The sequence below is a fragment of the Rhinopithecus bieti genome, unplaced genomic scaffold (assembly GCF_001698545.2).
Source record: "Rhinopithecus bieti isolate Rb0 unplaced genomic scaffold, ASM169854v2 scaffold_42772, whole genome shotgun sequence".
NCBI classification, from domain to species: domain Eukaryota; kingdom Metazoa; phylum Chordata; class Mammalia; order Primates; family Cercopithecidae; genus Rhinopithecus; species Rhinopithecus bieti.
Window position 1 is genome coordinate 2,822,092 of NW_016818842.1, and position 12,881 is coordinate 2,834,972.

Consider the following 12,881-nt stretch of genomic DNA (forward strand, 5'->3'; position numbering starts at 1 on the left):
ATATATATATATATATAATCCTCTTTACATACATATATATATAAATATATATATATACTGTTAGTTGTGTCCCTCTAGAGAATCCTGACTAATAAAACCACTTAATATCCTCTTTTATTTTTCTAGCCAGGCGTGGTGACCCATACCTGTAATCCCAGCACTTTGGGAGGCTGGGGTGGGGAGGGTGGATCATTTGAGGTCAGGAGTTCGAGACCAGCCTGGCCAACATGATGAAACCCCATCTCTACTAAAAAATTCAAAATTAGTTGAATGTGGTGGCATGTGCCTGTAATCCCAGCTACTAGGGAGACTGAGGCAGGATAATCACTTGAACCTGGGAGGTGGAGGCTGCAGTGAGCAGAGATCACACCACTGCACTCCAGCCTGGGAGACAGAATAAGACTGTCTCAAAAAAAAAAAAAAAAAAAGCCAGCTGATTAGCAACCTTAATTCCATCTGCTACTGTAATTCCCTGTTGGGGTATCACCCAACAAATTCCTGGATTCCAAGGATTAGGATGTGGATATCTTTGGGGAATCATTATTCTGTTACCACATCACAGAAATCTGTCCACAACAGTGGAAAAACAAAGCATATGGTATATGTATACATATATAAATATATATACAAACATATATGTATGCATATATACATATATACAAATATATATGTTTAAGAGATGGGGTCTTGCTCTCTTGCCCAGGCTGGAGTGCAGTGGCAGAATCATAGGTCACTGCAGCCTTGAACTCCTGGGCTCAAGTGAGCCTCCTGCCTCAGCCTCCCGAGTAGCTGGAATTATAGGTGCACATTAACATACCTGGCTAACTTTTTTGTAGCGATGGGGGGGGGGGCTCACTATGTTACCCAGTCTGGTCTTGAACTCTTGGCCTCAAGCAATCCTCTTGCCTCGGCCTCCCAAAATGCTGAGATTGTAGGAATCAGCCATAAATGGGATTCCAGGCCAGCCATCTAGTGTTTTTGATTACTCAGTAAACCGCACAGAATCCTGTTTCCAGCTGGCAGAAAAGAGAGTATGGAGAACCTCAGGAGGGTTTTTGTTTATTTTATTTATTATTATATATACTTTTTGAGATGGAGTCTCTCTCTGCCACCCAGGCTGGAGTCCAGTGGCACGATCTTGGCTCACTCCAATCTCTGCCTCCCAGGTTCTGGGTTGAAGGGATTACTTTGCCTCAGCCTCCCAAGTAGCTGGGATTACAGGCACGTGCCTCCATGCCCAGCTAATATTCGTATTTTTGTAGAGATGGGGTTTTGCCATGTTGGCCAGGCTAGGTCTCAAACTCCTGACCTCACGTGATCTGCCCGCCTCAGCCTTCCAAAGTGTTGGGATTACAGGCATGAGCCACTGAGGGTTTTAGAGGCAGCCCTCAGGAGGGTTTTTAGAGGCAGCTGGAGACGCAACGGATTACTTCTGCACACATTCCATTGGCCTGAAGTCATCAAAGGGTCTCACCTAACTGCAGGGAATCCTGGGACATGTAGTCCAGCTTTGTACCTAGGAAACCAAGAAGTGGAGTTGGGGAACACAGCACTCTTTGAAACTGTGGGCAAGTCCCTCACAGTCCTGGCACACTCAGTGAAGAAACATGGGGTTGAGGAAATTTGGGGTGCAGCACATCAAGAAATTCACTTTTGCCCGGGGTTCTTTTGTTTGCTTTTTGTTTTGCTTCTTATTCTAGAGATGCCCTAGGTTATAGATTACAAAAGCCTAAAAGTATGCAGGGCAGAGGCCATTATTAGGGTGAAATAAGGACTCAAGGGCCAGAGACCAACAGTTATCACCATCATAATCATCACCTTCCACATCATCATCAACTTTATCATTTTGGGGGTTGTTGTTTGGTTGGTATTTTTCCTGCCTCTGGGCTCCAAAAGCAATTGAAACATACCTGGGCTGTCAAACCTACCAGCTGGCTAGGCACAGTGGCTCATGCCTATAATCCCAGCACTTTGGGAGGCCAAGTTGGGCGATGACTGCAGCCTCAACCTCCCAGTCTCAAGCAATCCTCCCATTTCAGCCTCCTGAGTAGCTGTGCCATCATATGCCCGACTTTTTTGTATTTATGTAGAGATGGGGTCTCCCTGTTTCCCAAGCTGGTCTTGAACTCCTGGACCCAAGTGACCCTCCTGCCTCAGCCTCCCAAAAGTGCTAGGATTACAGCTGTGAGCCACCACGCCCATCTGGCACTCTTTTATTTGTATTTTTTCAAGAGGTGGAGTCTCACTCTGTTGCTCAGGCTGGAGTGCAGTGGCATGATTGCGGCTCACTACAGCCTCCAGTTCCTGGACTCAAGTGATCCTCCTGCCTCAGTCTCTCCAGTAGCCCAACAACTTGGACTACAGGTGTGTGACACCATGCCCAGCTAATTTTAATTTTTTTTTGTAGAGATGGGGTCTCACCGCGTTACTCGAGCTGGTCTCGAACTCCTAGTCTCAAGCAATCCTCTCACCTTGGCTTCCCAAAGCACTGGGATTATAAACATGAGCCACCCCGCCTAGCCCAGTTTTGGAACTTTGATCATCTCCTCACTTTGGAACCATTAGTCCCTGGGAGAGTCACACTGAAGTGTATAAACTCACAAGATGCAGTGGCCTTGGAAAGTAATAGAATGATTTCTGCTGCCGATGTAACTGCGTGGTGGATGCATAAGTGGTGGTCAAAGTGAGCTCATTCTCTGTTGGGCAATCACTGTACAGGTTCATCTTATTAGTCAACAAATTGTAGTGGCTACTGTGTGCTCACTTGCATGGGTGCAACAGAAAGAGGGACAAGGCAGATTCCTAACATTATAAATTCCCTGCCCTCAAGGAGCTTATTTTCTGGATGGCAAGGTCAGAGGCTCTTCTTTATCCAGTCTATCACTGATGGTCACTTGGGTTGATTCCATGTCTTTGCTATTCTGAATAGTGCGGCAATGAACATTACATAGGAATTGCACATTAATTACAGAAAACACAGATAACACAGAAACAAAACTTTTTGTGCCTTTCCCAAGATGTCAGTCTCTGAAATGTGACTTTACTGGAGTAGCAATAATTGTGAAAACATGTCCGTATGCAAGACACTATCCAGGGCTTCAAGTTATCACAGCTAAGCAAATTAGAGATTTGGTTTCCCTGATGTACCCGAGTGTTGGATGCAGGTGGTGGAAGACCCACTTGCATCCAACTCCCAGGAAAGTAGCCAGAAGGAGGGTGGACTGCACTGAGGAAGGAAGACTCCCTGGGAAGCGGCAGGCCACTGTTGAGATGGCACTACCATGTTAATCTGTGTATTGCATGGTTTAAATGACTCCAAGCCCCAGTCTGGGCAACATAGTGAGACCCCCATCTCTACACAAAACAGACAGGTGTGATGGCATGCGCCTATGATCCTAGCTACTTGGGAGGCTGAGGTGAGAGGATCACTTGAGCCCAGGAGGTCGAGGCTGCAGTGAGCCATGATGGCACCACTACACTCCAGTCTAGATGACGGAGTGAGACTCCATCTCTAAAACAAAGAGAACACCAAAATAGGCTATACACCACCATTTAAAATATTTCCCCAATTCTTTATTTTGAAAAATTTCACACCCACAGATGTTGAAATTGTAATTATGACATGAATACTGCCTTCACATGCAGGATTTTTGATTTAAACAAACAAAAAAAAATTGGTGGCCTCTGCTCTATGTTAATATCCAGACACCTTCTCTGTGTTTACAAGAGAAGCTTGAGGGAGGGTACTTTCTGTTCTCAGAAGTCTGTGGAATGACTTTTTGGTAGTGTTTTCTCTTATCTCACCGAAACTCAACACGGCAAGGTGGGCAGCATAGGATTCATTCTCATTTTACAGATGAGGAAACAAGCTCAGAGAGTTCAACAGATCTACCTGCTCTCAAGTCAACAGCTGACCCAGCTGGAACTGGAACTTAAGACATCTGACTTCAGTAACTCAACATTCTACTGCCACTTCCTGTCCTGCATACACAAGGGGAGTAACGCCAGAGCTGCTTCTAAGAACAGGTGTGCAAAGGAAGTATTTTAGTCTCATTCTTCTGACAATTGCCAAGGAAATATTCCTCAGGCCTTGTGTGCACAGCATTGCCAGCAGTCTGTAGTTAAGAACATACAAAACCACAATGGAGACTGCGAGTGGAAAGATGCACAGAGAAGATACTGGGAGGTCTGTGGCTTGCCCCTGGCTTGAGTTTCACATTGATTGAGTGCTTACACTGTCCCAGGTACTGTGCCTGGACCACAGAGCTGACAGTGAGACAGTCCAGGAGTCTGCCCGGTGGTGCTCTCATTCCAGTGGTTTCAACAGTGAGCCAGAAGCTGCCAATGAGAAGAGTGCTGGACTGCATCAGGCCTACCTTGGTGTTTTGTTTGGTCCAGATAGTGTTTGTTTGTTTATTTATTTATTTATTTATTTAAGTTGCTCACTTCTAGCTTCTGTAAAGCAGACAATTTCTGCTGGATTCCTGAATAAGTAGCAGCCACCCCCACCCCGCGGGCAGGACACAAGCCCTCCAGCTCACTTCTGTCCCCACTTTCTACTGCCTTATCCCCAGGTAACTGACCCCATTCACAGAGTTACAGTACCATCTGACGTCCATAGCATTTAGATGGGGGACGAAGCCAGATTACACAGGACCTTGCAGGCCATGGTAAGAGTTTTGGATTTAAAAAGTGTTTTTGGCTGGGCACGATGGCTCACACCTGTAATCCCAGCACTTGGGGAGGCCAAGGGGGGTGGATTACTTGAGGTCAGGAGTTTGAGACCAGCCTGGCCAACATCATGAAACCCTGTCTCTACTAAAAGCACAAAAATTAGTCAGGTGTGGTGGCGCATGCCTGTAATCCCAGCTACTCTGGAGGCTGAGGCAGGAGAATCGCTTGAACCTGGGAGGCAGTGGTTGTAGTGAGCCGAGACTGTGCCACTGTACTCCAGCATGGGCAACACAGTGAGACTTTCAAAAAAAAAAAAAAAAAAATTGTTTTACTATTTTGGTTTAAAAAAAATTCTTTTGGATTTTATTCCAAGTGTGATGCCTTGGGGGGTTTTAACTAGGGAATAATGTGATCTGGTTCACATTTTCAAAAGATCACTCTGCTATATAGAAAAGTAATGAGGTAACAGAGGAAGCAGGAAGATCCATTAGGAAGCCATATTATAGTGGCCCACTAGGTGACAGTGGCCAGGACCAGGATGGTAACAGAAAAGACAGAGAGAAGCAACGGCCTCAGGATGTCACCTGGAGTGTAACCAAAAGAATGTTTTGGCGGACGGACGACGGCAGTGGTGGTGGGACAGAGGGGATAATGAGTGGGGAGTCATCAAGGATAACTCCAAGATTGTGGCTTGTTCCCAACATTGAGAGGTGAGAGGTCGGGGGCGACCAAAGGAGGTCGTAGTTTTCGTCAGAGAGACCAAGAGTTTGACTTGGGATGAATAAATTTTGCCTACACTCAAGTCTTCCCAGATACCTCATTTCCCTTATCTGCCACATCCCAGCAGCCTTCAAATTCACAAATTTAAACTTCTCAATACTCAATCTCTTATCGAATGTACCCCTTCAACTTCAATACCCATTGCCTCTGTCCTGCTCTGGTCCTCTCTTTTCTTGACGTATACAACAGTAGCTATGAATAAACTACACAAAGCACTTAATAAGGGCATATCTCTCTCTCCCACCAGCCATCTTTGATGGCAGAAACCATGTCTTATTCATATTTAATCTCCAGCATGTATTTATTTGGGCACAGAGTAGGCACTCAAATATCTGATGAACTGACTAGAGGTCTCCTTAAACAGGATATCATCTCCCGAAGAGAGGACTCCCAACCATACAAAATGTATGATCAAGTCCCAAAAAACTTTGCCTTCCCAAGGAATGTGTTTCTAATTTGGTTTTGAAGCACACTGGTTCCCACTTTTACCACTTTAATGACACTGGACAACAGTACTACTCTTTTCCACTTTTCTTCCAGACCTAAGGACTTGATACTCTCTTAGCCTCACATCATCTTTGCAAGGAGGTCACAGAGAGGATTATTCTCCATCTTACAAACAGAACTGAGGCCCAGAAGGAAATCCCTTAGTATCTTTTTGATGGAGTACAGTTCTGTGATAGGAAGCTATCCCAGTCTCCCATCCTTGCAAAATTGCTGCTTAGTACTCAGGTGTTCTCTAGGTTGTTCTGGAACATTTACAGACTTCTTTGGGTGTGAGGATGTGCTGCCACAAGGCCAAAAATCGTTCTCTCTCTGTCTCCTCTTTCTACCACTCTCCTCAGCACCGGGTGGGAATAGATTCTACCCACTGGGCCTGGGAGGAAGAAAAGCACCTTGGTCACTAGTTGGGGAGGAGTCACAACCAGCAAGAAGAGATCTAAGTAGACAAGAGTAGTTTCAATGGGAAGAAGCGAGGCCACCAGTAAGAAAACCAGGAGACTCCTTCTGAAAGGCTTCCACCTGGGAGGAAAGGTGGCAGCAGCGCTGGGAGGAGGCCAGATCCCTCCTCCTCAATCCTCTGCGCCGGGCCCTCCCAGAGTCACTTCTTCAGGGCACCCAGGCTCTTCAGGGTCTCTTGGGCCTGGGTCAGCTTCTGCTGCAGCCTCTGGCGGGTACTGTCGTTGGAGGCCCGCTTCAGGTGGCCCTGCATCTCCTCCACCATGGCCCGGTGGCCAGGAGTGTTGTGAAAGAGCCGCACAGCCCGGTCCCCACAGGATGCCAGAAAGCGGCCGGTGATGTCAAAGGACAAGTCGGTGATACACTCACCATGGACCCGCTCAAAGCACTCCTCCTTCTCGCCCCGCCGAGTATTGTAGAGATGAATACTGCTGCCACTGGCCAAGGCCAAGACCTGGGCGTCGGGGGAGAGGGCCAGGCGGCACGGTGCGGCGCCCACCGCCTCTTCAAAGCGGCCTGTCCTCAGCAAGTAGGGGTCCTGCTGCTTCTTGTATTCCACATCTGTGTCCCACAGTTTCCATGTACCATCCTTGGAAACAGAAGCCATCCTGCAGCACAGAAAATCACAGCTCATGCCTCAACACACCCTGGCAGGGTAAGTACTGGCCCAACTTGAGCAGCTCCAGCTAGGAAGCTAAGTCAGCTTCCTGCTGAGGGCCAGGCACCCCACCCGCTTCAGAGCCATGGCACAAACAGGCAGAAGGACCCTGGTTGTCAAAGAGGGGCCAAGAGCCACTGGTCAGACAGACATCTGAGCAGACTCACTCACCTCCGCGAGTCGTTGGAGAAAGCAAATGAGCGCACAGCCGCGGAGTGGCCCTTGAGTTCGAAGGCTCGCACCACCTCCTGGAACTCCCCCTTCTTTCCAAAGCAGACTTCCCAAACCTTCACATCCGGGGTGAAGCCACACGAGGCTACAAATCTGCCATACAACCCAGGAGCCTTTAAAACTTCATTTTGGAAGCATGTTGTTCCTGTAAACCCCCTCAATCTCTTTCCTGAGAAAGTTGATCATCTCATACCTGGATAATATAAACCTTTAAAGAGTTATTTTGGCCGGGCATAGTGGCTCACGCCTGTAATCCCAGCACTTTAGGAGGCCGAGGTGGGTGGATCACCTGAGGTCAGGAGTTCAGAGACCAGCCTGGCCAACATGGTGAAACCTCATCTCTACTAAAAATACAAAATTAGCCAGGCGTGGTGGCACGTGCCTATAGTCCCACCTACTGCCTGTAGTCCCACCTACTGGGAAGGCTGAGGTGGGAGAATCACTTGAACCTGGCAGGTGGAGGTTGCAGTGAGCTGAGATTGTACCACTGCACTCCAGCCTGGGCAACAGAGCAAGACTCCATCTCAGAAAAAAAAAAAAGGCCGCGTGCAGTGGCTCACACCTGTAATCCCAGCACTTTGGGAGGCCCAGGCAGGCAGATCGCTTGATGTCGGGAGTTTGAGACCAGCCTGACCAACGTGGAGAAACCTCGCCTCTACTAAAAATAAAAAATTAGCTGGGCGTAGTGGTGCATGCCTATAATCCCAGCTACTTGGGGGAGACTGAGGCAGGAGAATCGCTTGAACCTGGGAGGTGGAGGTTGCGGTGAGCCAGGATCGTGCCATTGCACTCCAGCCTAAGCAACAAGAGCGTAACTCCATCTCAAAAAACAAACGAACAACAACAACAAAAAAGTTCTTTTATGTATGTGACCTCGGTTTATCCTCTAGTCTTGTTCTAAGACATGTAACATCCCCCACAAAGTAACTTGGTGCAGTGGCTCATGCCTGTAATTCTAGCACTTTGGGAGGTCGAGGCAAGAGGATCACTTGAGGCCAGGAGTTCAGGACCGGCCCGGGCAACATAATGACACCCCACCTCAACAAAAAATACAAAAATTAGCCAGGTGTGGTAGTGTGCGCCTGTAGTCCCAGCTACTCGGGAGGCTAAGGTGGGAGGATGGCCTGAGTCTGGGAGGTCAAGGCTACAGTGAGCTGCGATCGCACCACTGCACTCCTGCCTGGGCGAGGGTGAAACCCTGTCTCAACAAACAAACAAACAAAAACCAAAAATTAGCTGAGTACAGTGGCATGTGCCTAAAGTTCCAGCTACTCAAGAGGCTGAGGTGGGAGGATCACTACAATCCAGGAGTTTGAGGCTACAGTGAGCTATGATCGCACCACTGTGCTCCAGCCTGGGTGACAGAGTGAGACTAATTTTCTCAAAAACAAAAACACTGAAGATGAAGAAATAGCGACTGAGGACATGGGGTGACCTGCATGAAATCCCCACTACTCCAAGCGGGGAGAGCTGAGACTTGAAGCTCGGGCTCCTGACCCCACCCTGTATGCTCTTCCCAAGCGATGAAGCTGGCTCTCTGTTCTGTGCCTGCTCCCCAGCCCCAGCCTCTTGTGGTCCCAGATGCCAATGCCCCTCCTTGCCCACCTGCCACAGGGAGATACAGCAGCATGTGTGTTGTTCATCTGGTTGGTGTTGATGGTAGACAGCACTTGACCCTTCAGACTCCAGATGAGGACAGTGGTGTCACTGGAGGCAGTCATGATAAACTTCCCTGAGCGGGAAGGGAGTGATGTGGGCCACGGGCAGTGACCTGACCAACTGTCATTCTCCAAAGACACTTACAAGGCCTCTGTTGCCCGAAGTATACATGTCTCCTCCCAGGCCAAGGGTCACTACAGACAAGGACTCTGCTGAAGACTGTGGCCCTTCCCGCCTTCCCTAGGGACCTGGTGTGGCCCACGGACTCCAGGGGAGCACACAGCCAGGCTGTTTACAGCCAGGGCCCCCTGTCCCTCTCAGGTTGAGCAGAACTTTCAGGCAGCATTAACTCATTGAGGAAACAGAACTGGATCTTTCCTTCATGCTTTGGGCAGGCCCCACCCTCTGAATGCCTCTTACCTGTGTTAGCAATGCCAATGTCGATGACAGGCGCCTTGTGCTTTTTAGGGAAGTCCTCTGGGGTGGCTGTGAAGGTATAGCCCCCATCCTCCCGCTTGGTCATCTTGAAGACACGGAGGGTGTCCCCGTTGGCCAGCCAGACGATGAAGGCTCTAGAGACAGGTAGCATACAAGTCACTCTCTCACTAGACAAAGAGGCTCTGTGTTCCTGGTCCTGTGCTGGGTTCTGGGGGAAGTCAAGATCTCCCCTCATGCCCCTCAGTCTAGCCTTACAACATAAGTCCCTGGTTCCAAATCTTATAAAACTCCTCAAAAGGTAAGATTCCCATTGCTTTGACTCCTTTAGTTTCTCTCTAGGGTTTAGAAACCAAGGCTCATCTGGAAGCCAGGCCAAGTTATTTCCAGGTAGGAAGAGACTTCCCCCCGTTTCCTTGCTGTATAGCAGCACAGACCTCCAGGGAGCCCCAGGCAGCGCGCAAACTATGTGGATGCTCTTTCTGGCACCCCAAGGGAGGCCCTGGGTCTGGGTCCCTCCTCGCTACCTCAAAGCAGATATGGGAAGGCCAATGCCTGGGACTGGGCCTCTTCAGGCAAACCTGAGGCTCCATCCTGTCCCACCTGCAGTCAGGGCTGAAGCGCACCAAGGTGGCGTGGTCCAGCTCCACATTGGCTCTCATGCTGCGGTGCTCTCGCTGCAGAAAGTCCTTGGTGCTCCAGATGCGGATGGTGCGATCATCTGCACAGGTGGCCAGGTATTTGCCATTGCTGCTAAAGTCCATGCAAGATATGTTCCCGCTGTGGCTCTAGGGGAAGGGTGGCAGGAAGTGTGAATAGCAACTCCTTGGGGAGATGGGGAAGCCAAACCTGGAACCAGGGAGATGGGGCCCCCTTGCCTGGATTAACAGCAAGCTGAGGTTGGACTGCGATGAGAGGGGACAGAATTAAGCATCCCCGCTGATTCTGATCAGAGGCAGGAGGGTCTGTAACATGCACGGAATACTATAGAGGAAAAGCCTATGGGTCTGAGTCTCAGAGTGCACACTGCGCCGGGTACCCCACGTACCTTCAGAGCTGCAGCCAGGAGGCGGTGGGTGAAGTTGTGTTGTTGAGGCTTCTCCTTTCGAATCCGCTGATACTGTTTCTGCTTCTTGGATCCCGAGGATTTGTCAGGTGGAAATCCATTTGCTTTTTGGCCTATAAGGAAGGGCCATGTTGTTCTCCAGTTACTCACTGATAAGCATTTGCTACCCATCTATGATTAGCCAGGCATTGAGTGGAACAGCAGGAGATTAACCAGACATGGCCCTTGTCTTCGGGAGGAGAGTGAGTGTGATATGGGCAAAAACAGAGGCTTGGCTGGCTGGGTATGGTGGCTCATGCCTGTAATCCCAACGCTTCGGGAGGCTGAGGCAGGAGGATCATTTGAGCCCAGGAGTTCGAGGCTGCAGTGAGCTATGATCACAACATTACTGCACTCCATCCTGAGTGACAGAGTGAGACCCTGTCAAACAGAAAAGAGAAGCAAAACAGAGGCTTTGCAATCAGACCTGGGTTTGGATTCTTTCTCTAATACTGACTGACTTTGAGGAGGCTGTTTACAGTAAGTCCATAGAGCACCTTCCTGTAAAGTGGAAAAGGCATACTCTGGGTAGGGTAATGCTGCTGGGTGAGTACAGAGCACGGCCAGTGGAGTGTGGATCCTTGGCCAGACATCCCTACGTAGGGAGTAATGTGCACAACTGTCTCTAGTGGCCCTGCTTTGGGTAAGTTAGTGAATTGCTCTGGACCTTGTTTTTTTTCTTCTTCTTCTTTTCTTTCTCTCTTTTTTTTAGAGACAGAGTCTTGCTCTGTCGCCCAGGCTGGAGTGCAGTGGCGTGATCTCTGCTCACTGTAGCCTCTGCCTCCCGGGTTCAAGCAATTCTCGTGCCTCAGCCTCCCAAGTAGCTGGAATTATGGGCGTACACCACCATATCCAGCTAATTTTTTTGTTTTTTTTTAGTAGAGATGGGGTTTCACCATGTTGGCAAGGCTGGTCTCCAACTCCTCACCTCAAGTGATCTGCCTGCCTTGGCCTCCCAAGGTGCTGGGATTATAGGTGTGAGCCACTGTGTCTGCCCCAACCTTGGTTTTCTTAAAGAGAGGTTGAGAGCTGGGCACGGTGGCTCATGCCTGTGATCCCAGCACTTTGGGAGGCTGAGGTGGGAGGATTGCTTGAGCTCAGGAGTTGGAGACCAGCCTGGTTAATGGAGTGACACCCCGTCTCTACAGAAAACTTTAATTAGCTGGGAATGGTGGCATGCCCCTGTGGTCCCAGCTATTTGGAGGCTGAGGAGGGAAAATTGCTTGAGCCCAGGAGTTCGAATGCAGTGATCGTGCCACTGTATTCCAGCCTGGGGAACGGAGTGAGATTCTGTCTCAAAAAAGATATAAATAAATAAAAATAAGGGAGATTGAATTGGATGAGTTATCTACAAAGTGACAAGCAAAAGTACCAAACACAAGCATTAAAGGCTTTATGGAGGCCAGGCATGGTGGCTCACACCTGTAATCCCAGCACTTTGGGAGGCTGAGGCAGCTGGATCATCTTGATGCCCAGGAGTTCCAGACCAGCCTGGCCAACATGGTGAAACCCCATCTCTACTAAACATACAAAAATTAGCCGAGCTCAGTGGCGGGCACCTGTAATCCCAGCTATTTAGGAGGCTAGGCAGGAGAATCGCTTGAACCCAGGAGGTGGAGGTTGCAGTGAGCCCAGACCGCGTCACTGCACTCCAGTACCCGAAAGAACTCGGGGCTGAGAAGTCAACATCTGTTGAGCCCTGTGCTGGGGAGTGGAGCCAGTCACTTTTGCATAAGATACTTAATTGAGTCACAAAGCTGGCATGTGTTAAATGACTGCAGATGCTCCCCAATTCCAACAGGAAAAAAACTCCTGAGCCCTGCATACAAACAGAGCCACAATCTGTCCTCTGCTTCCTTCCCTCCAGGTTTGTCTAACAAGCCCCCTCCTCATACTTAAGTCATACCAAATGCTGTTTGGGGACTCCTTGCCTTCTCGGGTATTGTCATTGGCAGGAATGTCTTTTTTCCTTGGCTTTCTGGCAAACTCTTATTCTAGAACCATCCTTTGAGACCCCACACTACCTCATGTGTCCCTATTCTCAGTAATGATTTCTCTAACAACCACCTCCCCAATAAAAGAGCAGGGCTGGGCCGGGAACGGTGGCTCATGCCTGTAATTCCAGCACTTTGGGAGGCTGAGGCAGGCAGATCATGAGGTCAGGAGATTGAGACCATCCCGGCTAACACGGTGAAACCCCATCTCTACTAAAAAAATACAAAAAATTAGCCGGGCGTGGTGGTGGACACTTGTAGTCCCAGCTACTCAGGAGGCTGAGGCAGGAGAATGGCATGAGCCTGGGAGGTGGAACTTGCAGTGAGCCAAGATCGTGCCACTGCACTCCAGCCTGGAAGGCAGAGCACGACTCTGTCTCAAAAA

The 12,881-nt window shown here is 49.1% G+C and overlaps 1 protein-coding gene across 2 annotated transcripts in view; it reads right to left on the bottom strand.

Moving 5' to 3' along the window:
- Positions 1-5,734: 5,734 nt before the first annotated feature.
- The window catches only part of TBL2 (transducin beta like 2), an 11,784-nt gene continuing 4,637 nt past the window's right edge, over positions 5,735-12,881 (bottom strand). For both annotated transcript variants that reach the window (XM_017857658.1, XM_017857657.1), the window contains exons 2-7: positions 10,446-10,576; positions 10,001-10,185; positions 9,383-9,534; positions 8,909-9,035; positions 7,244-7,396; positions 5,735-7,022 (exon numbers count right to left, since the gene is read on the bottom strand). In XM_017857658.1, the coding sequence (XP_017713147.1) occupies positions 6,557-7,022; positions 7,244-7,396; positions 8,909-9,035; positions 9,383-9,534; positions 10,001-10,185; positions 10,446-10,576 (1,214 nt within the window). In that variant the 3' untranslated portion in view covers positions 5,735-6,556. The remainder of the gene's footprint in view (positions 7,023-7,243; positions 7,397-8,908; positions 9,036-9,382; positions 9,535-10,000; positions 10,186-10,445; positions 10,577-12,881) is intronic.